At 47.9% G+C, this 26,007-nt stretch overlaps 1 protein-coding gene and 1 long non-coding RNA gene across 2 annotated transcripts in view; one reads left to right on the forward strand and one right to left on the reverse strand.

The window, feature by feature from the left end:
- Positions 1-473: 473 nt before the first annotated feature.
- LOC309839161 lies at positions 474-25,308 on the reverse strand. The gene is made up of 3 exons (XR_014298476.1): positions 25,039-25,308; positions 22,194-22,603; positions 474-1,011 (listed from the first exon to the last, which is right to left on the reverse strand). It is a non-coding gene; the product is annotated as an uncharacterized lncRNA (long non-coding RNA).
- SLC9A1 (solute carrier family 9 member A1) overlaps positions 13,984-26,007 on the forward strand; it is a 49,176-nt gene continuing 37,152 nt past the window's right edge. The window contains exon 1 of the mRNA XM_082680770.1: positions 13,984-14,930. Within this exon, the coding sequence (XP_082536896.1) occupies positions 14,579-14,930 (352 nt within the window). The 5' untranslated portion in view covers positions 13,984-14,578. The remainder of the gene's footprint in view (positions 14,931-26,007) is intronic.

The raw sequence follows: 26,007 nt of genomic DNA on the forward strand, positions 1-26,007 counted from the left end.
CAATATCGTTTTACTCTTTGTTTAATAATCATTTTTCAAAAGATATATGTTATGTTGCTTTGATCAATTGTGTACTAATACAATAAAAAGTGATATTTCAATCCAGAAGAAATTTTAAAACGTAGAGCTTTAGAGTCAAAGGAAAATTTAAATTATTTAAATTTCAAAATTTCTTAAAGTGCAATCATGTATATAAATTTCTGTTGGGAGTATGAATTAGGTAATCAATAACAGACTTTCCAGCAGAAAATATATTACCCTAGGAGAACATTCTGTGAGAGGAAGCAAACTGTAACTATACATTGAAGAAGAAAACAAATAATGATGTAGCATTTCTGCCTGCTAATGTACAGCTTGTTCTGATATTTTCTTGACATGAATAATAGTGAGTAGCAAACCATGATGATACTTACATTCAACTGATGATGGAACAGTTTTATTTAAAATATTTTCAATATGCTAGCAAGTATATCCTTTGCAATGCCTTACATTTAAGATGAATATTTTATTATTTTTTTAAAAGTTTGATCTATATCCATTCCTTCATTTTATTTTCATTTTTTTTAAACTGTAGTATCTTTAATTTTATTTATTTATTTTTTGACTGCATTTAGTGCTCGTTGCGGTGCGTGGGCTTCTCATTGTGGTGGCTTCTCTTGCGGAGCACGGGCTCTAGGTACGCGGGCTTCAGTATTTGCAACACGTGGCTCAGTAGTTGTGGCGCACAGGCTTAGTTGCTCCGCGGCACGTGGGATCTTCCTGGATCAGGGCTCGAACCCGTGTCCCCTGCATCGGCAGGCGGGTTCTTAACCACTGTGCCACCAGGGAAGTCCCTAAGATGAACGTTTCAGTTGTCAATTTTAAAACGTGCCAGATAGCCTGCATGTGGACCAGCAGGTCCATTCTTCGACCTACTCCTTCCTTCCTCTCCCCTGGTTGGCTGACTTGGATGGAGGTCATCAACGGCTCTATGCCTTCTAGCCTTGGCTTGGATTTGGTCAATGGGAAGTCCTGGCAGGAGACAGAAGGGAGGGAAGAGAGAGAGATTAGGGTCTCTATTCCCCTTGTTCCCACCTCTGGACATCTAGTCAGTCTGGCCCTGTCCCTGCACAGAAAGTTAGTGCTCCTCTTAAGGAAGAGAAATTGCCCTTTAGACCTCAGGGGGTAACAGCCTGGCTGCTGCCCTTCCCAGCTTCCTGCATAATCCCTTGTCATTTCCCTACACCTTGACCACACCTCCTACATTAGCTTCTTTGCATATATGACCTTCTTGAATTGTCTTACTTTGAGTGCATTGTTTCCTGTTGGAATCCTCACAAATGCGGAATTAAAAAAAATTCTTTAAGGGGGCACAAGAGCAAAAAGTCTGAAGACCACTGATCCAGGTTATAGCCTCATTCATTCATTCAATAAACATTGACTGCATCATGCCCAGTGTTCGGTTACAAAGATGAATTAGTTGGTCACCTCACACCCATTAGGATGGTTACTATCAAAAATACAAAAAACAATAAATGCTGGAGAGGGTGTGGAGAAAAGGAACCTTCTTGCAATGTTGGTGAGAATGTAAATTGATACAACCACTATGGAGAACAGTATGGAGGTTCCTTAAAAAACTAAAAATAGAACTCCCGTACAACCCAGCAATCCCACTAATGGGCATATACCCTGAGAAAACCATAGTTCAAAAAGAGTCATGTACCAAAATGTTCATTGCAGCTCTTTTTACAATAGCCAGGACATGGAAGCAACCGAACTGTCCATCAACAGACGAATGGATAAAGAAGATGTGGCACATATATACAATGGAATATTACTCAGCCATAAAAAGGAACGAAACTGAGTTATTTGTAGCGAGGTGGATGGACCTAGAGACTGTCATACAGAGTGAAGTAAGTCAGAAAGAGAAAAACAAATACTGTATGCTAACACATATATATGGAATCTAAAAAAAAAAAAAGGTCATGAAGAACCTAGGGGCAAGATGGGATTAAAGATGCAGACTTACTACAGAATGGACTTGAGGATACAGGGAGGGGGAAGGGTAAGTTGGGACAAAGTGAGAGAGTGGCATGGACATATATACACGACCAAACGTAAAATACATAGCTAGTGGGAAGCAGCCACATAGCACAGGGAGATCAGCTCGGTGCTTTGTGAGCACCTAGAGGAGTGGGATAGGGAGGGTGGGAGGGAGGGAGATGCAAGAAGGAAGAGATATGGGGACATATGTATATGTATAACTGATTCACTTTGTTATAAAGCAGAAACTAACACACCATTGTAAAGCAATTATACTCCAATAAAGATGTTAAAAAAACCCACAAAAAACAAGTGTTGGCAAGGATGTGGAACAATTGGGACACATGTGCACTGTTGGTAGGAATGCAAAATGATGCAGAAGCTGTGGGAAATAGTATGGAGTTTCCTCAAAAAAATTAAACAGAATTAACCTATGACCCAGCAATTCCACTTCTTGGTATATACTCAAAAAAATTGGAAGTAGGGTCTTGAAGACACACTACTGTGTACACCCATGTTCACAGCAGCATTATTCGTAATAGCTAAAACATGGAAGCAACCAAAGTGTCCATCAACTGTTGAACGGTTTACCAAAATGTAGTATATTCATACAATAAAATATTATTCAGTCTTAAAAAAAAATTCTGACACATGCTGCAACATGAATGAACCTTGAAGATGTTATGCTAAAGTGAAATAAGCCAGTCACAAAAGGACAGAAAAAGCATGATTCCATTTATATGAGGTACTTTATTATATTTTTAAATTATTAATTTTGGCTGTGTTGCGTCTTCGTTGCTGCGTGTGGGCTTTCTCTAGTTGCGGCGAGCGGGGGCTACTCTTTGTTGCAGTGCACTGGCTTTTCATTGCAGTGGTTTCTCTCATTGCGGTGGCTCCTCTTGTTGTGGATCACTGGCTCTAGGTGCGCGGGCTTCAGTAGTTGTGGCTCGCAGGCTCCAGAGCGCAGTCTCAGTAGTTGTGGTGCATGGGCTTAGCTGCTCTGCAGCATGTGGGATCTTCCTGGACCAGGGCTTGAACCCGTGTCCCCTGCATTGGCAAGTGGATTCTTAACCACTGCACTATCAGAGGAGTCCGCAATATGTACTTTAATAAAGGTGTGGACAAGTTGTGAGAGCATTGTGGAGAGAGCAACCAATTCTACCTGGGGGAATTGGGAGGGGCTTCCCACAGAAGGTTTTATTTGGTTTATGGCATTGAAGATAAGTAGGAGCTTGTTTGGCAGTGAAAAGGAGAAAGTGCATTCGAGGCAAAAGGGCAACATGAATCAAGTCAGGAGAACCAACGATTTTTTAGGGATTGCTGAGTCATGGCTGGGTGTTCAAAAGCTAGTTCAGAAAGCACAAAGATTAAAGGAAACCATTTGTAAATATGATTAAATTAAAATTAAAAACTTAAAAATGGCAGAAGACATTATGAACAAAATTAAAATACTAAATGACTCTCTGGAAAAAGATAATTGCAATTTATATATAAATAACACCTAGAAGCCGGTGAGAAGTAAAGACAAGCAAACAAGTTGAAACATAAGCAAAGGACGAAGAGGTAATTCTCCCAGGAACTCCCAACTGCAGAGGGAAATGCAAATGAAAATGATTAGATATCACTTCCAAAGAATAGAGTAGGGAAAGGGGGAAAATAGTAACTTTACTGTGGAGAAACACCAACTAAACCAAGTGATGAAAGGTAATAACATCACCAGTAATGTCATGTGGGTAGCATGTGACCTCCTATAGGGTGTGATAAGAAAGGTACTTCAGGGAGCTTCCCTGGTGGCACAGTGGTTAAGAATCCACCTGCCAGTGCAGGGGACATGGGCTCGAGCCCTGGCCCAGAAAGATTCCACATGTCGCAGAGCAACTAAGCCCATGCGCCACAACTACTGAGACTGCGCTCTAAAGCCCGTGAGCCACAACTACTAAGCCCACATGCCACAATTACTGAAGCCTGTGCGCCACAACTACTGAAGCCCGCGCGCCTAGAGCCCGTGCTCCGCAACAAGAGAAGCCACCACAGTGAGACGCCCATGCACCGCAACGAAGAATAGCCCCCACTCGCCGCAACTAGAGAGAGCCCGCGTGCAGCAATGAAAACCCAACACAGCCAAAAATAAAAAATAAAATAAATTAAATAAATAAAAAATCTTATCTATAAAAAAATGATGAGATACTATTTTCTACCCATGAAATTAACAGAGAATAAAAAGTCTTACTCAAATAAACCAGGAGGAATGGGAAAAATGGTTCTCTCATACTTGCAGGCAGAAGGGCCAAAGGTACTTTAGGAAAACAATTTAGTCTAGGAAAGCAGTGAATGTACAAACCCTGCAATCCAGAAATTCCATTTTCAAGTATATAGAGAGAAGAATTCTTACACATGGACACCAAGAGATATTTATAAAGGCATTTGATACAAATTGTCCACGATAACATAAAATTGGAGCAACCTGAATGTCTATCAATAGGCGAACAGATATAAAAATTGAGATATATAAATGTGGTGGAATATTTACTATACGGCAGCTACAAGGAAAGAATGAGATCTCTATATATCAATATGGCTAGACGTTACAAATATTGAGAGAAAAAGTAAAGATGAAGAAGGATATATATGATATGATACCACTGATATAAATTTAAAAGACACACAAAAATACTTTATATTGTTTATGTATACATGTATCCTAATTCATCCATCTAACAGATTTTTTTTTTGGCTGTGCCACGCAGCTTGTGGGATCTTAGTTCCCTGACCAGGGATCTAACCCGGGGCTCTGGAAGTGAGAGCGCTGAGTCCTAACCACTGGACTGCCAGGGAATTCCCTAACATCTTTCTTGAATACCTTATTATGTGCCAAGTGCTATTCTCAGTTCTGAGGATATAGCAGTGAATAAGGGCTAACAACTGTATAGGACTTAATAAGAGCCAAGCATTCTGTAATAATAGTAACAATAATAATAACAATAATAATAATAGCAAACACTGATGCAGCATTTACTATATAGTTATGCTACAGTTATATAGTTACTATTATAGAGGTAAAATTCTAAGCGCTTTACATGCATTAACTCATTTAATTCTCATAGTAACCTTATGACACAGGGTCTGTTATTACCCCCAACTTATGAAGACACTGAGGGGCAATGAAGTTAAGTAACTTGCTAGGGTCACACAGCTGGACAGTGGTAGAGACAGCAATCAAATCCTGGCATAATGGCTCCAAGTCTGTCCTACCAACCATCATGCTCTCTGCCTCAAATCCCCCGCTGTCATGGAGCTTACATTCTAGTGAAGGCAAGACAGACCATAAAAATGTGTAGTAAGTCAGACAGTGAAAGAGCTGTGGAAAAAAATAAAGAAGGGAAGGAGGGAATTCCCTGGTGGTCCAGCGGTTAGGACTCCGCACTTTCACTGCTGAGTGCCTGGGTTCAATCTGGTCGGGGAATTAAGACCTGCAAGTAGTCGGCGCGGCCAGAAAAAAGAAAAAAGAAGGGAAGGAAAGGGGGAGTATGAGATAGGGTGTGGGGTGTGGTGGTCATGGATGGCCCCACTGAGAGATAACATTTGAGTGAGACCCCAAGGAAGCGAAGGAGGAAACCATGCCGATACCTGAGGGTAACTGCATTCCAGGCAGAGGAAATAACAAGGTCAAAGGCTCTGGGAAGGTGTAAACCTGGAGTGTTTGAAAAATAAATAGCAAGGAAGCCAGGGTGGCTAAAGCAGAGGGAATAAGGGCAAATAAGGGGAAAAGAGGTGAGGCCAGAGAGAGGTGGGAGCTAGATTGGGTGGGTCCTTATAAGTCATGTGGACCTTGGAGGGGTCTGAGCAGGGGGTGACAGTATCTGATTTAAGCTTTACAGGGCTTAGACTTCTATGTTGAAGCGAGATTGCCCAGAGGTGATTGTAATAATCTGGGCAAGAAATGGGTGGTGGTTTGGACTGGAGTGGTAGCAGTGGAGGTGGAGAGAAGTGATTGGATTCAGGAAAGGAGTCAAGGATGACTCAGGTTTTTGGCCTGTGTAAGTGGGAAGACAGAGTGATTGTTTCCTGGATGGGGAAGACATTGGGAGAAGCAGGTTTGGGGACGGGGTGGAAAGGCCTGGGGTTTCTTTTTGAACATGCTGAGTTTGAGATTTCTGTTGGACAACCAGGTGGACACGTTGAGCGTTCAGCTGGACGTAAAAGTCTAGAGTTTTGAGCAGAGGAGATGAAAATCTATGCATCGTCTGCATATAGATCTTATTTGAAACCACAAGAAAGGATGAGATCACCACAGAAATGAATACAGATATAGAGCAGTGAAAATGTGAGAACTGAATCCTGGGGCCCCAACATTCAGAGTTTGCAGCTGAGGAGGAGGAAAGGGAGAAGGGGCCGAATTCAGCAACAGGAGACTGAGAAGGAGCAGCCAGTGAGGCAGGAGAAAAACCAGGGAAAAGCCAGGAGAGAGAGCCAGCTAATTGAAGAAAGTGATTCAAGAAGGATCAGGTGATCAAACGTGATGAAGGCTGCTGATGGGTAAAGAAAGATGAGGACTGAGAAATGACCATTTGATCAAGCAACATAGAGGTACAGGGTGGCAGAATGTGCCATCCCAAAATATGCCACTTTGGCATAAGGATTATTATTATTACTATTTTTTGCAACTCACGTCAAATAAGGATTATTTGGAGGTAGAGGCAATTGAGAAGAAGGAGAGGCTTCTCTACCCTACCCTTATTTGCATAAAAGCAGGACACACATCTATAAAGGTGTCCCTCCTCCTGTCTCTACCAGGAAGGATAGAAGTCAATCACCAGAGACAACTTTAGACCCTTATCAGCCTAGAGACAGCCCTGGAGGAATCTATATATAAACTTTACTAACTAACCTTTATCTACCATCATTTCCCTTGATTTGCCTTCCCACGATTTGCTGCCCCTAGAGTCAGATCCTTTTCCTTTCTCTTGTCACTTCTCTAGAAGTTTATCATTCCTTTGCTAAGATGCTATATCAGCCCAAGTTCTAACTAATCTTTGAGTCACTCATCTCTGGGCATATGATGCACATGTTTATGAACTTCTGTTTGTTCTTCTCTTGTTAATCTGTCTTTTGCTAGTATAATTTACGCAGCCCCAGCTGGAGAAGCTAAGATGGGCAGAGGAAGAGATTTTCATTCTCCTACAGAAGTCATTAGTGACATTGACAAGAGTGGTTTTAGGTACAGCATATGGGGGTGAAAACCTAACGATCAGATTTGAGAGTCTGGGAGGAGAGAAACGACGCAGGCAGTACAGACAATTCTCTCAAGTTTTTGGCAATAGCTGGAAGGGAGTGTGGGGTGAAGAGATGTGTGTTAAGGTGTCAAAATAACGCGGGCTACCCTGGTGGCGCAGTGGTTAAGAATCCGCCTGCCAATGCGGGGGACATGGGTTCAATCCCTGGTCTGGGAAGATCCCACATGCCGCGGAGCGACTAAGCCCGCGAGCCACAACTACTGAGCCCACGTGCCACAACTACTGAAGCCCGCATGCCACAACTACTGAAGCCTGCACGCCTAGAGCCCGTGGTCCACAACAAGAGAAGCCACCGCAATGAGAAGCCCACACAAAGCAATGAAGAGTAGCCCCCACTCACTGCAACTAGAGAAAGCCCATGCGCAGCAACAAAGACCCAAAGCAGCCAAAAATAAAATAAATTTAATTAAAAAAAAAAAGCGGGCTTCCCTGGTGGCGCAGTGGTTGGGAGTCCGCCTGCCAGTGCAGGGGATGCGGGTTCGTGACCCAGTCTGGGAGGATCCCGCATGCCGCGGAGCGGCTGGGCCTGTGGGCCATGGCCGCTGAGCCTGTGCGTCCGGAGCCTGTGCTCCGCAACGGGAGAGGCCACAACAGTGAGAGGCCTGCGTACCGCAAGAAAAATAAAAAAATTTTTTAAAAATTTAAAAAAATAAAGCATTACGCTCATGATAGATGTTGCCCTGTCGTTGGTAGATGTTGATGTACATTACTTTTTTTTTTTTGGCCGTGTAGCATGTGGGATCTCAGTTCCCCGACCAGGGATCGAACTCTCACCCCCTGCATTGGAAGGGCAGAGTCTTAACCACTGGACCATCAGGGAAGTCCTACATTACATTCTTGATAGAGGTTGATGTCAGTGAAGGTTCAAAGAGACTTTAAAATTTGATAAAATAGTGCAGATATCTGTAAAAAAAAAAATTGAAGGCAAATAGAACAAACTGTAACAGCTAATAATTCAGAAAGGTAAAAAGTTTGATGTTTGTTATATTATATTTATACTTTCAAATGTCTTTATAAATAATTAGAGGGCAAAAAAAGTTTGTGGCCCTGAATGTGTGAAGGCCCTTGAGTGCCATGTCAGGAATGGGGTCTGCAGCTGTCTAAACAGGGGGACCATAGCTCAGAATGTTCTCCCTGAAAGCTGTGTATAGCACAGACTGGATGTGGGAACAATAAAAAGTTTGCTTTAATAGTCCAGGCCAGAGTTTTCCAAAGTGTAGACAGGACCATCTGCATCAAAATCTCCCAAGGGCACTCAATAAAATTCAAACCCTGGGCCTTTCCGCTGCAGCCTACTAAATCCTAATGTTTCCAGCAGGGCCAAGCAATCTGTACCTGAGAAGGTGGAGTGGTAGCAAGTTCAGGGGAAGGTGGGGGGCTGCGTTTAGTACCTGTGGAGATGGAGGTGCCCACAGGACTTCCAGCCTGTGAGTAGATAGAAGAGTTTCAAGTTCACCAGTGGATGTCGATCAGATTCATAGTCAAGTCTTCCACGGCAGGAAGCACAGGGACTTGCACACAGTAGGTGCTAAATGTTTATTGAGTGAATTATGACTTTAGCTTAAAAGCCATTCACTGGATCACAAATTCTACCTCCTTACCAACTCTCTCCTAGTTGCCGAGGACGTGCATGTTTTTTCATGCTGGCTCTCAGCCCACAGAAGTGGGAAAAGCTTGGATTTCAGAGTCAGACAGACTTGGATTCTCACCTGGCTCCCCTTCTTCCCAGCTCTGTGGCCACAACTGACTCTCTCCTTGGAACCTTAGTTTTCTCATGTGCAAGTAATATACCCTGTCATTCATTCATTCATTAGGGCTCTCTTGCTCTCCTGGAGCTCACATCCTATGGGGGGGAATGGCAGTAAACAATAAACACAGTAAATAGGTTTATTATATCATATGTGAGAAGGTGGCTGGGCCTGAGTGGTAGTGGTAGTAGTGGTCAGGCAGGGGAAGTATCAGGAGTCACCACATAGTAGTGGTGAGAAGGAAGATTTGTGGAAAGGCTTGAGGGATGTGATGGAGTAGGCCAAGTGGATATCTGGAGAAGAATGTTCCAGGCAGAAGGAACAGCTAAGGCCCTGAGGTAGAAGTGTGGCTGTCAGTATTTGAGAAATAGCAAGGAGGCAGTGTGGTTGGAGTGAAGTGAGTGAAGGGGAGACTGAAAGAAGAGGGCCTTGGGACTTCCCTGGTGGTCCAGTGGGTAAGACTCCACACTCACAATGCGGGGGGCCTGGGTTCGATCCCTGGTCGAGAAACTAGATCCCACATGCATTCTGCAGCTAAGAAGGTTGCATGCTGCAACTGAAGATCCCACATGCCACAACTAAACATGCTGCAACGGAGATCCTGCGTGCTGCAACGGAGACCCGGCGCAGCCAAAATACATACATACATACATACATAAATATTAAAAAAAAGACTATTAAAAAAAAGGAAGAGGGCCTTGCAGGGCTGTGATGTTATATAACAAAGGAAATAAGGAAATGAACTCAGTTACAGAGTGCCAATAATGTGTAAGGAACTGAGCTTGACATACGTCAGCCATTTAATCCTTGCACTAACCTTGAAGGCAGGTGTTCTGACCTCACCCACTTTTTTTACACATGAATAAACTGAGTGATATAAACAAAATATGACTCGCTCATGATGTACAGCTAGTAAGTGGCCCAGAGGGTCCTTCCCAAGCACCATACATTGTCTGCTATGTATCTGTCATAGCTAGAGCCATTCCATAAAATTCCCATTACTTTTAGCAAAAGGATTCAATGAGGGGGACTGAGGAGCAGACATGGCCTAAGCAAGGGGGATTACCACCCAGGCCCAGGCATCCTGAGACTGTTCTGGATCTGCAGGAAGAAGAGTCTGCAGATATATGGCCCCTCTGAGTCAAGAGCAATGTGGGCCTGCAATGGTTAAAAAATGAGGACTTGCTAGACTTCCCCAGTGGTCCATTGGTTAAGACTCCGTGCTTCCACTGTAGGGAGCATGGGCTCGATCCCTGGTCAATCCCTGGTCCAGGAAATTCCACATGCCGCATGGGGTGGCCGGGGGGGGGGGGGGGGGAAAGAGGACTTGCTAAAACAGGGTTACAAATATTGCAGCATATTTTAACTGATTACCTTCAACAAGATCATGCTTTTAACATGCAGAGGGACTTCCCTGGTGGCGCAGTGGTTAAGAATCCACCTGCCAATGCAGGGGACACGGGTTCGAGCCCTGGTCCGGGAAGATCCCACATGTTGCGGAGCAACTAAGCCCATGAGCCACAACTACTGAGCCCGTGTGCCACAACTACTGAAGCCCGCACGCCTAGAGCCCGTGCTCCGCAACAAGTGAAGCCACCGCAGTGAGAAGCCCGCACACTGCAAAGAAGAGTAGCCCCTGCTCACTGCAACTAGAGAAAGCCCTCACGCAGCAATGAAGACCCAAAGCAGCCAAAAATAAATAAAATAAAATAAATAATAAAATTAAAAAAACATGCAGAATACACAGCAGTATAATTTATATAAAATTATTAAATTCATAGCGTACCACAGGGGGAGTAGTCTGATGATGGGACCAGTTTCACAGATGTGAGGGACTTCTTTCTATCCTGTGTTTCTGTGTCTGAATGTATAACTTCATGTGGCCCTAACACAGAAAGTCTACATTTGAGGCCCTCAGTACATGTAAATAAAGATAAAGATGGTAAATATATGTGGTACTTGCTGGCTGCTGCCCTGAGATCTATATGTACATTGGCTAAGACCCTTAGAACAGCCCCATGAGATTGGCATTACTGTTTCCATGTGATGGGGGAAGAAACAGTGAATCAGGGAGGTTGACTGATTTACCCAAGGTCTTCTAACTAGTGAGTGGTGGTGTGGGGATCTGAACCTAGACAATCTGGCTAGATTCTTAGTCTTAATTCTTATGTTATACTGCCTGGTCTAGGCCGGACCTTGGCCACGGGCTGTCCCAGGTGGTTTGTCCCAAGGGCTCTTTCCTGGCACTGTCATGTTGATACAACCTTCTCCAGGCTGTGGAGGATCTTAGGGCTGCTATGTCCTGGTTCTCATGGGATCTGCTACCTCCAAGGCTGGCACCCAAGGACTGACTGAGGACCAGAATGAGGGAGAGTCAGAGAGTGAGGAGGATCAGAGTGCATGGGTGAATGTTGACCTCAAGACTGGAAAGGACTGGGAGTTCCATGATGGTCTAGTGGTTAGGATTTGACACTTTCACTGCCGTGGCCTGGGTTCAATCCCTGGGAACTGAGATCCCACAAGCCACGCGGCATGGCAAAAAAAAAAAAAAAAAAAAGAAGACTGGAAAGGACTGTAGGTCTCAGGGTTCTGGCCCATGTCACCTGCATAAATTCCCTCCACTAGCCCCACCTTTGCCTCCTTTTTTCTACACTGAACCTGTGGTGTTTTGAAAGAGCTCTGGATTAAGATGTTAGAAAACTGACTTAAGTCCTGGATCTGTTACCTAATAGCTGTGTGATCTTGGCCAAATGGCTTTATGTCTCTGAGTCATCAGTTTTTTCATCTGTGAAATGGAAATGAGAATAATAGCTACTATTTATTGAGCACCAGGACTTGGATCATTGATAAACCTGGGGCACTTGGTTGTAAAGTATAAAGGACCGAACCATGTGAGGCATATTGTCGTTGTTCTGATCCTTGTCCTAAATGCTTTTCCTCTCTTTGGTTATTTCCATTATAGCTGATGTTCTCCTTTCATCTGCTCCAGGTGACACAAGGCCCTTGGATTTCTCTGAAGGCTTTTCTAGGCTCTTCTGTCATCTCCCAAATGGCTGGACCTGTGCCAGGAGAATGTGAAGTACAGAGAATTCAGTTTAATGTCGGCACCTTCAGTCACAATCACATCACTCTAGTAGCGTTTGAATATACTTTTATGTGAAGGGAGAGCATATCTCATGAAAAGTACACAGATCATGAGTGCTCAATGAGTTATCACAGAACAACTACATCTGTGTAACCTTTGTAACCACCACCCAGGAAAGAAAGAGAACATTATCAGCACCCTAGAAGCCCTTGTTGTGTCCACTTTGTGCCCCCTCCTAACCACTGCCACCTCCTTCCTCCCCATGTCTATGTCTGTGTTGCCAAAGCCCATCACAAAGCCTTGTCAAGAGGCCCATAAATAGTTGCTAAACTGAACTAAGCCCTTTGACATCATTTATGATCTCAGGCTAGTCACTTGGACTTCCTCTGCCTTGATTCACTCTTCTGCAAAACAGGGGTGGCATTTCAGTAATCTCAATAACTCTCAACCCTAGTTGAGAATCACCTGGGGAAACTTTTGAAAAACTATCCATCTTGCTTGGGCACTACCCTGGAGGAAGTGGATACAAACCTCTGAAGGTCTCAGGCAATGGTAGTGTTTAAAAGCTTTCCAAGGATTCCAGTGTACGGTCAGGATCTCTCAAATCTTACAAATTTCAACCAACACTATATGTTCAAATCTCAGTTCCACTGCTGCTGTGGGTTGAATTGTGTCCGCCACAAAGATGTTGAAGTTCTAACCCCCAGCACCTGTGAATGTGGACTTATTTGGAAATAGGGTTATTGAAAATGATCAAGTTAAGATGAGGTCATTGGGGTGGGCCCCTAATCCAGTGTGACTGGAAACCTTATAAAAAGGGGAAATCTGGACCCAGAGACAGAGACACAGGGAGATCACCACGTGAAGACTGGAGTTATCAAGGAACACCAAAGATTGTTGGTAAACCACCAGAAGCTAGGAGAGACGCATGGAACAGATTCTTCCTCACAGCCCTCAGAAGGAACCAACTCTGCTGACACCTTGACTTCAGACTTCTAGCCTCCAGGATATGAGACAGTAAATTTCTGTTCTTTAAGCCACCCAGTTTGTGGTACTTTGTTACAGTAACCCTAGCAAACCGATATAACTATTTACATACTAGTTAAGGAACTCTCTTTACCTGTTTCCTCATCTGCAAAAGTGGAACCATAATAATTGTTCTATAGGCTGGGCTCCATTCTAAACACTTTACATAGATTATCTCATTTAGTCATCACATATACTATACTACAGCAGATCAGCAGATATAGGTACTCCCATTATCCCCACTTTTTCAGATGAGAAAACTGTGCAACAGAGAAGTTAAGTAATTTGCTCAAGATCACATGGTAACTAAATGTATAAGATAATAATACATCCTTCACAAGATTATTGGGGAGTCTCCAAGAGACTGTGGATGTGGATGTGGATATGAAGGCTCTTTGTAAATAGTAGAGCATTTTACTCATGTTAGTCAGAATCTCTGTAGATTCCAGACTTTTTTTTTTGCCATCCCTGACGCTCCCTCCTCTTTCGACGCGATACTTCCTTTCCTCGGAGACAGGGGTCGCTGTGTTGAGCGGGCGCTGACAGGTCCTTCTAGCCCGCTGCACCGGCTGCTCGCTGGTGCCTATAAGTGGCAGCGCCGGGCTTGGAGAGGCAGCAGTCCGCCGCCGCCGGGGCTGGGGCCGGGGCTGCAACTGGAAGTGGAGCTGGACGCGGAGGACCAGAAGCTGGGCCAGGGCGCAGCGCAGCACCGCGCCGGGGCCGCAAGAGGGGCGTTTCGCTGCTGGCCCACCGCGAGCCGCCCTCAGCGCGCGCCAAGGCGCCCTCTCGCCAGGCCGCCTGCCTCCGCCTTCCGCCTCCCTCCATTTCCCCGGAATCTCAGCCCGGCGCGCCTGCACCCGGTCCTTCTTTGGGTGGGGAAACTCCCTGCCGCTTTCTGGCTTCACTTCCTTGCAGCCTGGGCTCTCAGCCCCCTCTCTTCTTCTCCTGGACTGGGTCTCACCCCCTTCGATCCCCTTCCTTTAGCTCAGGCTCCCTGCCCCTTACCTTAGCCGAGTCCCAGCTCATCAGTCACTTTCCGCAGCCGAGGGTCCCCACCCTCCCTTTTCCTTTTCCTTGCCTGGGATCCAACCCATCCTGTCCTTTCCTCTGTCCCTAGGGTGCAGTCTCTCCCCTCCCCCACCCCCTTTCCCAGGCCTGGAGTTCCAGACCTTTTTGGTCTTCTCTTACGGTCCTGAGTCCTTGTCCCTCTTCCCCAGTTTGGAGTTCTAGATCGTGAACCCAGCCTTCCTCCACTTCCAGAGGACTGCTTCCACAAAAACACATCTCTGAAACATGAACTTTGCTTAGAGACTCCCCCAGTCTCTCTTCCCCACTGCTGACCCCCTGCCACCTATGTCCCAGGTCTTACTCTCACTCTGCTAAGGGTCGAGGGTGGCAGCAGGATGCTTCTCTGGTCTGGTGTCTGTGGCCTCTCTCCGCCTCGAATCTTCCCTTCGCTGCTTGTGGCAGTAGCCTTGGTGGGGCTGCTACCCGTTCTTAGAAGCCATGGCCTCCAGCCCAGCCCTACTGCCAGCACCATCAGAGGCTCAGAGCCGCCACGGGAACGCTCCATTGGGGAGGTCACCACCGCCCCGCCGGAGCTCGCCCCCGAGAGCCGCCCTGTTAACCATTCCTTCACTGAACACAGCCTGAAATCTCGAAAGGTCTTTCCAGTCCTGGGCATCGACTACACACACGTGCGCACACCCTTCGAAATCTCCCTCTGGATCCTGCTGGCCTGCCTTATGAAGATAGGTAAGTGCAGTTCGCCCCCGACGCTTCCGCCGCCACCAAACTAATGAGCTTCTTGAACCATCCTTACCACTTGAGGCTGCCTAGGAATAAAGGTCTGGACTACTGCTGTAAAGTAGGCAGGCTCTATCCCATCATCGTGGTCCTTCTCAAACTGGAGCTCCGTGGCCTCTGTGGTCTGAGGCCTCCTAAGATGGGAGCCAGCGTTGTCCGTGGGAGAGAGCAGGACCAGAGGATGGGATGCTTCAGGTACTAGGTACCTTCAGCGAGGCTTCCAGGCCTGGCAAGTCTCCTCTGGCTGGGACAGACCCCGAGGGGAGCCAGGCGCCCAGCTGTGTGAGACAGGAGTGTCTTCAGCAAGTGGCACAGTCCTCTCTGTCCACAGTGACCAGCGTAATTACATGCTTCATGGGAGGGTGTTCCAGGATGGAGGCTGTTTCTACTTGGTTTGTCTAAGGAGTTTGAGTGTAGTGGGGGACCTGTGTGCTGGAGACTTACAGGTGTGGTGGAAGATGAGGCATCCCCATACCCTCACCTTCCTTCATCCCCAGAGTGTTATCTGTCAGCTTTGCCTGCCCAGGCTGGTCAGGAGCCCCTGAGTCAGTTTCCTGCCTGGGAATGCCATTCCTTATACAGTTTATGGGACGGGGGCCTTGGGAATTCCTGAAGTCTGGTTTGGGGGTGGAGGGAGAGTGGAGGAGGGTCAGGCTTGGTCTGGCCCCAGCTCATCTCCAGGTTGCACCCAGCTGTGTCTCAAGGTGCTGTCATGTTGGCCTGCCTGCTGCTCATCCAAGAGGGAGAGGGACAGGTGGAGGAGCTCAGCATGTTCTGATCTGAAGAGACTTTGAAACGTTCTTTTTGGGAGAAGGAAGCAGAAAAGTTGTTCCCTTCCAGAGGATTATCACCCTCATAGGCCCGAGCACTCTGTTCTGCTGGGTGACTGATGGAGCTCACCAGAGCCTGCACAGCCTAGAAGCCCCTTGAAGTGGTGTCCGGGGGGCAGGGGGTGGGGGGGTTTGAAAGCTGCCTTTGCTTTTCTAGCCCCCAGCTAGCTGTGGAAGGCACGGGGGCCTGGAACTCTGCTGGTTTGGGTTTGGAGAGTTTGTGACTCTTGGCAGGAAGCCTTGCAGCTTTCCCAAGGACATGCAGGAGCTCAGTGGCGATGCCAGGCTGGTATGAGGCAGGCTCTGGGACATGCTGCAGGAGGGCACTCGTGCTTCTGTTTTGATCCAGGAGCTGGCTTCCTGATACGGGGCTTTGGTGCTGTGACAGTAGCAGGCCTGCCCATGGAGCTGGGCCACCAGCACCTATCCCCTGATGGCAGCCAGCTTCCCGGAAAAAAATCAAGGCCTGGGCAAGGGGAACCATGTGTACTGATTCTGACAAATACATGACCTTGAACAAGCCGGGGCCTTTTTCTGCAGGTCTCGCCCACCTGTGAAACTGGCAAGCGTCTCAATTGAATCGTGAAACCCTGTGTCTTAATTTGTTGGTGAGAAGCTGAAGTGACTGATGTGTCATTTGCCTGTGTGAGACCAGGAAGAGGCCTCATAAGCACTATTTATACATTGCCCTCCTCTTTCCAACCCCCTCACCTGGCCTTGTGTTAGGGCGTTCGAGGCTAGTGCACACACTGTGGGTCTCAGTGCCTTCTGGTGGGTCGACAGCCTGACCACGAAGACCGTACTCTGGATAGTCAGGAGTTTGTCTCTGCAGGCCTGATTACCTCTAATCCTGATGGGGTCAGGCTTGGCCTGCTTTGTCCCCGCCAGAACTGTGCCTGGGACCCTGGGCAGCTGGCAGAGGTGGTACCATGACAAGGGTATCAGTCTAGAAGTTAGGAAACTTGGCCTCTTATACCACCTCCCTCTGTGACCTTGGGCCAGTCATGCCTCTCCACTTGTCAGTTGATCTTTGTGGCCTCTTGCAGGTCTGACATTTCTGCCATTCCACTGACTTGGGTAACCCTGGCAAGTCACTCACCCTTGGGCCACAGTTTTCTCATCGTAAAGTGAGGAGGCTGGATATGATCTCCGAGGGCATGTGTAGTTCCAAGAGACTGTGTCTCTGGCTTGATAGGGCAATTTTCTGCCTCTGAAAACAAGAGTGCCCTAGCATCTGGCCATCCTGGGAAGAGGGTAGAGAGAAAGATGGCCAAAAGATCTTAAGGGTCCCAGTTCAGGTGGCAAAAAGTGAAAGCCCATTTTTCCCTTTACCTTGCAGTGTTTTTGTTTTGTTTTGTTTTTTTGTTTTGGCTGCGCCGCCTGCGGGACCTCAGTTCCCCAACCAGGGATTGAACCTGGGCTGCGGCAGTTGAAAGCCCCGAATCCTAACCACTAGGCCACTGGGGAGCTTCCCCTTTGCAGTGTTGGATTGAGGTTGGCACCACTCTGCCACACACCCTCTCTGAGCCTCAGTTTCCTCAAATATAAAAAGGGGGAAACAATGGTATCTAGCTATAATGCTGCTGGCGTGATGATGACATAAATCAACGCACGTAAAGCTGGCTTTGTACCTATAGGAAGCACTCAGTGAGTTGCAGCTGCTCCTGTTGGTATTTTAACCACCTAAGGTAAATGCATCCCTGCCTCAGCCCCTCCTACAGTCTTCCTCTGAGGCTGGAGGATTACAAATCTCTCAACCTAGGCTGCCACCAGCAGTCCCTCCCTAAGGTTTCAGGAAGGACTGAAAGTCAGTCCTACTGACTTTGTTCTTCCTTCCCTTAAGCTGCCTCCAGAGCAGGTCCTGTGGGGAGGGGACATGGCACCAACCGACTTGGGGGATGGGGTGTGTGCCGAGGCCATGCTCCCTCTGTACTATCAGTTACCCAGGAGCCTAGGAGTTCATTTTGGGGTCTTATCTATTCTCTCAGACCCCAGCATGGGTAGGAGCCATGTTGGAGGCCTCATTCTTTCATCTGGGGCAGCTGCTTCCCTTGCAAGTTACCCCTCCTTTAAAAATAGAAGGTGCTGTGTGCAGTTCTCACCCCTGTCCTAATCGTTGAGCAGAGCCTCAGGTAGATACTGTCGGAGATGTGTGTGGGAAGGGTGGGGTTAGAGCTGAAGTTCTAGAGTAGATGCTAATGGATTCTTTTCTAAGTGACTCAGTGGGTCACATTAGGCAAGTCACTTCCAGTCTCTGGGCCTTTTTTCTCTCTCTGACAGCCAGGGATTCTTGCCTTTTCCTTGGTGAGGAGGGGCTCGTGACGTGAGTTGAGGTTAGACTATTGGGAGAATTGTGAGAATGACTCCAAGCCTTAGGTAGGCCCATTCCCCTCCCCCACCTCCGCCTCCCATTGTGGTTTGGACCCTGCATGAATTCCGCCTTGTCTCTGTTTACCTGGCTCCCAGTCCAGTGCCTGTTTCAAGGGAGAACCTCACTGTAACCCAGCTCACCACTGGCACCCCGTGCGTTTGTTTACGCATATCCCGGATCCGGAACTGCTGGCAGCCTATGAAGCAGGTATTCATCAGAGACCAAAAAACCTTCCTTTGTCCCTTCACATCTTATAGCTTTTTCTGGTTTTGGTGTTTGCAAGGAGTGTTCTGCCATTTCCTCCTTAGAGCAAGCCCGTGAGGAGGGGAGATGGGGATCATTATTGCCCACTTCACGTGCGTAGATATCAGTCCCAGCAACTGGTTTCCTGTGTAAGACTAGAACTTCCCTCTCTCCCTTCTCAGAAGGAGAGAGGAACAACTTAAAGGTCACCTTGAAACTGTCTCTAGAAGCCCAGATGGAACTCTCCAAAAAGAAAAAGGTGACCTTTTCCTCTTTGGGAAAACAGCTGAGTGACTTCAGGATAGTGGGAGGGGAGGTCATCTGGGGACTGGGAAGAAGCTTCAGGTAGGACATGTGTGTCCTGAGGCTCCAGGACACTTAGAGGGCCTCTGTTGGTCATATCGCCTGGACTTCCTTCAGCTGAACACCCATGAGGTGCACCCTGCCTCTCCTTCCCGCCCCACCTAGCCCCTCCAGCTCAGGTGGGAAGGACAGATGTTGTCACAAAAGCCTGGGCTCTGCCCCTGCCCCTCGGTACCTGTGTGACCAGGCCCCTGGTTTCTCTGAACCTGACTTGCCTCATCGGGAAGGTGAGGATGCCATCTCTGCCTTCCAGGATCGATGTAGAGACCAGACGTGGGAATGCTAGCGCAGAGCCCAACGTGCTGCGGGAGCTTTTGGGGCCTGTTCAGATTCCTCCACTTTGGGCGGTCTTCCCAGCCCACTCCAGCCCACAGCCGTTGCTTTCATTTCTCCCCTAAAACCGTATCCCTTATTGTTTATCCACAACTTTGGCATTAGGCCTAGCCTGCCCTGTGACATCTCTTCTGTTGGGGGGGGGGGGTTGTGTGTTTTAGTAAGAATTACCATTTATTGAGTATCTACAGAGTGGTGTCAGGCACTTTATAAAAGTAATCTCATTTGATTCCTACTATCATCCTATGAGATAAAGGCTCTCTGTCTCACGGATGAGGAGACAGCCCAAAGGGGTTATCTGTTGTGATGCTGCATTGCCATTTATCTTCTGTTTGCGCCTTGGCACAGTCTCTTCTCAGGGTGCAGCTGCATCTCCTGCCCCTCACGTCCTCCTCAGCAGATGCCCTTGCCCCTGCACGGGGTGGGTGCCCAGCTCACTGCACCTGCCTTCCTGGATTTTAGGACTCCCTCTGGGGGCTGACACTTGTTGATGGTGGAAGCCCTCTCCCTGCCCTGAGAAAGCTGTAGGGGTTCTGTGCTGGCTTTGGGCCCATCCTCTGTCCCTGTGAGTCCATATATGTGTACCTGAATCCCGCAGCCAGGCTGGGCCTATCCCTTATCCTCTGCTAGTGACCCTGCCTGCCGTCTCTTTGCTCTCTCAGTGGTCTGACTGAGCTTGTTTCTTCCCTGCTTGGGCAGGGGAATGCCACTTAAAGAGTAGTTTCCTTTGCCCAGCAGGGGATGGCTAACCTTGTGATTACCATCTCCTGCTTCTGGGCTGGAAGGGTACTGGGCTGCTTTTGGTTACCCTTGGGGCCCAGCAGGATCCCCTGAGAGGCAGCCTCTGTGCTGGAAGCAGATGGCACAACTCTCTTTAGCCCTGTAAGGCAAGTGGAGTTTAGTAGTAATTCTCATTAGTATTGTAACTTGTTTCCAAAGCACTTGCGTGTACAGTATTTAATTCCGATCTTCTCAATGGTCCTGTGGGTTAGAATAGCAGGTGGTATTGATGTAACCATTTTACATCTAAGGAAACCGAGCCCCAGGTTGTGACCTGCCTGAGGTCACTTAGCAAGTAAGTGGCAAAGGACACAATCCCTGGATTTCTAACCCAAGGCCGTGTCCTCTTTCCTGCCTGGCCAGGTCGTTGTGAAGATCAAGGGCGACCAGAGGTTCCAAGGGTCTTTAACTAGAGTAAATGACCAGGCACATCCACGTTGGTAACTTGAGTGGTTGACAGGAGAGACACTGTTTCCTCCTGGAGGAGCGAGGGGCTAAAGGAGCATGGTGGTTTGGGTTGGTCTGGAGCCCAGGCCAGCTTAACTCCAAGTTCTTAACCCCTCAAGCATGCCTGTATTTGTATGAAGAAAGTGTGTGAGAGTGTGAAGGCTGACTCAGCCTTGGGACCTGTCATTCTCACAGTCTGTGGAGCAGCAGACTTTTGAAATGGAAACTTTTCCTTTCCCTTGATGTGTTGTAGGCCCTCCGGGAGGAGAAAGGAGAGGCAGAGAAGTGAATTACAACAGAACACATGCTGAATGGGGCAGGAGAGGGAAGGGGTCAAGAGACCCTGAGATATGGTATGGTGCTAGGTTTTTGCTGCCTAGCTGTGTGACCTTAGGCAAGGCACTACTTCTCTGAGCCCTCGTTTCCTAATTTGTAATATTTATGTTAAATATTTGTTAACTATATTAGCTGTCACTTATTCAGCTCCTGTTTCAGAGGCTGTGTCAGGTACTCGCACAGCTAGAAAACAGTGGGGTTGCAGCCCAGATCTGTCTGACTTTGGAGCTCTTGTTCTTTTCATCATCATGCCCTGATTCCCTTTCGGTTCAAAAGTTTTATTTTTCCCAAGATCATTTTGAACAGGGAAGGATTAAAGGCATTTCAAGTCTTGGCTGCTCTCTGTGGATCATTTCTTGGGTTGGGGGGGAAAACAGTGACCCCCCCCCCCCCCGACTCCAAGTCTTACCGTGAAGCAAATAGCCCTTCTCAGAGGTGGTGGCATTCAGAAACACAGGAGGGACAGGGCATTGGAGCTCAGTAGCCCTGGGCTCCCTTCGGGAATGCCAGCCTGTCCACAGCTGGCGGGCCTGCCTCCCTCCCTCCCTCCCTCCTCCTGTCACCCTCCCCCACCTGCCCCGCCTTTCCTTCCGTGGTGGGGAGAGAAGGCTCACTAAGCAAACCCAGGACCTGGGTTATTCCTGAGTCATGCATTGCCTGTGTGGACCTCCTGCTGCAGCACTCGCTCCCCCTGTAAACATCTGAGTCAGACACGTCTCCCCAAGATTGTCTGCACACACTGCGCTGGGCCCAACCATCTCTTTAGATGCCAACAAACATCAACTGGTACTTAAGGCAGGCCGTGATTATATGTGGGTTTTTTTTTTTTTTTTTTTTTTTTCAGTACACAGGCCTCTCACTGTCGTGGCCTCTCCCGTTGTGGAGCACAGGCTCCGGACGCGCAGGCTCAGCGGCCATGGCTCACGGGCCCAGCCGCTCCGCGGCATGTGGGATCTTCCCGGACCGGGGCACGAACCCGTGTCCCCTGCATCGGCAGGCGGACTCTCAACCCCTGCGCCACCAGGGAAGCCCTATGTGGGTATTTTTAATCTTACAGGCTAATCTAATTTTAACTGAACTAAGTTTTGAGTTGGGCCGGGATCAGTGGGCTGCCCCCCTTCCCTGGAATCATGCTGACTTCATTTCCTTCCCCTGAAAGCTCTTTCAACATGCGGGGCCAGTTTTGGGGTCTGTTAGGTCATACATGACCCCTGAGTTCTGACACTGACTTGCTGAGAACCTGGAGTTTCCCCAAATTACCCAGGCAAGTTCTTTCCTGAAAACATATAGCCTTAAGCAGCTCTGAGTGAGATTCAGGATGAGAATTCCTATTCCTTCCCAAGTCCCCTTCCCAGTCCCTTGGGGGACACTTACCCCTAAGCCCAAACTGGCCCTTCCACAGCGCTGGGCCTATCTGAGACCAGGCCACTGAAAAGCAGAGAGGTGGCATCACAGCTGTGTCAGGCAGAATCTATGAGCTCACCAAAATAATAAGTAGCTAACACTTACGTAGCACTTGCTGTGTGCCAGGCAGACTCACAGAGGCTCTGGCTTTGGGCTGGCCAGCCAGGACTGAGAGCAGCTAATCAATTCATCTGTCCGAGGTGGGGTCGTAGAGGCAGGTCAGCTGAAACCAGCCAGCGGGCTCTGAGCTTGTGGCACATCGGGGAACCAAGGAGAGTGAGACCCAGGCCTGGCTCACCAGGAGCTTCCAGTCTGTTTGGAGAAAATGGTCCATCTGTGCTAAGGTCTCGGCAGACTCCTGGCAGAGGCAGAGTTCAGAGGGAACAAGCAGTCCCCGAGGGCACAGGTGGTTAGGGAAGGCTTCTCGGAAGAGGTGGAATTCGAGCCAGTCTTGAAGATGGAGAGGAATTAGGCAAGCAGGCAGGACAGGGAGAGCTGTTCTTAGGACAGGACTCCTACAAGAATGGAAGCCCCTTGAGTGCAGAGCCTTTGTTTGCTTTCTTCTCTGTGCCTGGCACAGGGGGAGGGCTCCTAAATACTTGGGGGACAAATAAGTGCATGACTGACTTCCGTGTAGAGATAGTGTCCACATGAAGCCTTTGAGGAAGACAAGAAACCAGCTTGACACAGAGTGATGCTCTCGGCGTCAGCCAGCGCCTGTGTAAGTGCTGCTGCCACAGCCGCCTTCCTCCCCCTCTGCCTCCCTCGGCCTGGCTCTAATGGAGGGTCTTCTAGGGCATCCTCTCTGGGCTGGCTGGGGTCTCTCTGGGAAAGTCTGCATCTGTTTGGTTTACCCTCAATTTGTATAAGTAAAAGCAAGATACCAGAGCTTCGTCAGGGAACTGCCGAGAGCCCTAATTGAATTAAGCTTTTCCTAGGAAGATTCATCGAGTCATCAACTGCACTGTGACTGTGAATTAATGAGACCAGTGCCGTAAACCATGCAAAAAGGCAGTCTTGCAAATTTATAGCTGTACCTAGACACGTTGACTTATGTCTTCTCTTTGTTTTTGTGTGTGTGTTGGGAGTGGGCTGGGGCCAGAATCTCCTTTCTGTGGCAGGTTTATTTTTATAATATGAATAAATAAAACAAGTTCAACAGTAGAGAGGGGTATTAAGGTAAAAAGTAAAAGTTTTCCTCCTCACTTCTCTGACTACCTCCACTGTCGTACTCCCCAGAGGTTACCACTGTTAACTTTCTCCTGCATCTTTTCAGAAATTTTCTGTGCATATATGAGTGTGAGAGTGTGAGGGCAGATTTTAGTTTTTAATCTTTTTTTTTTTTTTTTTGTGGCTGCGAGGCTTGCAGGATCTTAGTTCCCTGACCAGGGATTGAACCCATGCCCTCAGCAGTGAAGGCGTGGAGTCCTAACCACTGGTTCTCCAGGGAATTCCGGATTTTGTTGTTTTTTGTTTTTTAATCCTAACATCTTTACTGGAGTATAATTTACAATGGTGTGTTAGTTTCTGCTTTATAACAAAGTGAATCAGCTATACATATACATATATCCCCATATCCCCTCCCTCTGTGTCTCCCTCCCACCCTCCCTATCCCACCCCTCTAGGTGGTCACAAAGCACTGAGCTGATCTCCTTGTGCTATGTGGCTTCTTCCCACTAGCTATCTATTTCACATTTGTAAGTATGTAAGTCCATGCCACTCTCTCACTTCATCCCAGCTTACCCTTCCCCCTCTCCGTGTCCTCAAGTCCATTCTCTACGTCTGCATCTTTATTGCTGTCCTGCCCCTAGGTTCGTGAGAACCTTTTTTTTTTTTTTTAGATTTTATATATATGTGTTAGCATATGGTATTTTTCTCTTTGTGACTTACTTCACTCTGTATGACAGACTCTAGGTCCATCCACCTCCCTACAAATAACTCAATTTCGTTTCTTTTTATGGCTGAGTAATATTCCATTGTATATATGTACCACATCTTCTTTATCCATTCATCAGTTGATGGACACCTAGGTTGCTTCCATGTCCTGGCTATTGTAACCGGATTTAGTTTTTATAAAGCCACTTGTGTAAGGAAAAGAGCTCCAGGCTGGGAATCAGGGACCTGGATCCTAGTCCTAGCTCTGCCTCTTTCTTGAATATTGTCATTTTGCCTCCCCGGGTCTTAGTTTCCCTGTCTGTTGATTTCAGTTGTTGAAAGGCTCTCCAGGACTTTCCAGCAGGAAAGGCAGTGGTCCCAGAGGAGCCCCTCCTCTGGTGAGGCCTGGGCAGCCTGAGGCCCTCAGAAGGAGATCTCCACAGCCCCATCCTTTGGGGGAATGGGCCACTGCTATCATGAGCACTGGCTTCAAAGCACAGAATTCTCAAGTTCACGGTAATGGTCATCTCCAACTCTAGCTCAGGGTTATGGGGTTAAATGAATGGGTCGGCAGAGAGCCAGCTCACTTGCAGGGGAAGTAAGACAACACACAGGGGAGAAAGCACAGGTGGGAAGTTGTGTGGCTCTGGCTAGGATGCAGAGGGGCTCAGAGAGGAGGGGGAGAGACAAGGGAAGGCTCCCTGAAGGAGGTGATCTTGAGCAGTGGGCCAGGTGGAGAAGAGGAACATCTCTCAGGGGGACTTGCTGTTAGAAGGGATCCTGGCTTAGGTGGGAGAATGGACTTGGGGACCTGCTGTTCTTCTAGGATCTAGATCTAGGTTTCTGAGATTCTTTCTGAGTTCTTGATGGAGTTCAGGGGACCCATGGACCATCCTCCTCCAAATATCTGCAGACATTTGTGTGTTTGTATCAGAGGAAGAAAGCCCATAGTAGCCATAGATTCTCAGCAGGATTTGTGCCCCCACCCCCCGGCCAAAGGTTAAGAGCTTTGGCCCTTGTCCTGTGGGAATCTGAAGAAGGGTAAAGGGCTTTCCTTGGACGAAGTGGTACTTACCTCTGGGATGAGAGGGGTTTGCCCGGGGAACTGCAGAACTCCTTCTAGGCAAGGGGAATGAATCCAGTCAGAATGAACAAGCTGTGTCCCAGGAGAAGAGGAGGGAAGATGATTCTGTAAAGCAGAGAAAAACTTTTCCGGATTGGGGATCAAAGCAGATGAAGCAGGCTTCCCCTGCCCAGTGTAGACAGGGCAAGTACTGGGTTCATTCTGCCCCCTGGTTCTGGTGGGTTTCCAAGGTGAGCTCAGCTGACACCCTGGGAGGTAACTCAGTCCTCCTGCCCTTTTTCCTAAAGTGGCCAGGGCCCAGACCGTCCTCTGAGACTCTGTTACGGGAAGCAGCTACCTTGGAGGCAGCAGAAACAAGGCATTGCCTTTTAAGGGGACAGGCTTTGAGGGCACAATACTAGGCAGCCCCGATTGGCCTCTGCTGTTTCTTGGATTGAGGACCCCCATCTCCTGCTCTGACTCTGTTTCCGGGAGTGAAAGTAGACAATATTATTCTACCTGTAGAATATTAGAGGTAGAAAGAACCTTATCATAGCCTGTGGCCCCAGGGCCCAAAGGAGAGATGGAGATGTTTTGATCCAGTCCTCTCATCTCCCCATTAAGGCCAAGAGAGGATGCACCCATATTCACAAGTGAATTAACGGCAGGGCAGGGAGGGCTTTCCCTGCTCTGTTAACTAACTCAGGGGTCTCTAGGCAGTAAGAGCTGGACCAAGAGGAGGGACTGTGGTCTTTGGCCTTGATGTTGGTATCTAAGCATTGGTACCTCTCTAGTGGGCCCTAAAAGCCTAAGGAATGGCAGCTTCGTGCTGGACTGTGCATCAGAAGAGCTGTTCCTGGCCGAGAAGCCACTTGGCTTTGGTCATACAGGTCTTTGCAGGAGAACCAAGTGCAAGCCTTGGGACCCAGAAGCTTCTGCCCTCACCCATCAAATTCTTCAGGCTTTTGTACTCCTTCAGAA

Source organism: Grampus griseus (genome assembly GCF_964374135.1).
Source record: "Grampus griseus genome assembly, chromosome: 1".
Lineage (NCBI taxonomy): Eukaryota > Metazoa > Chordata > Mammalia > Artiodactyla > Delphinidae > Grampus > Grampus griseus.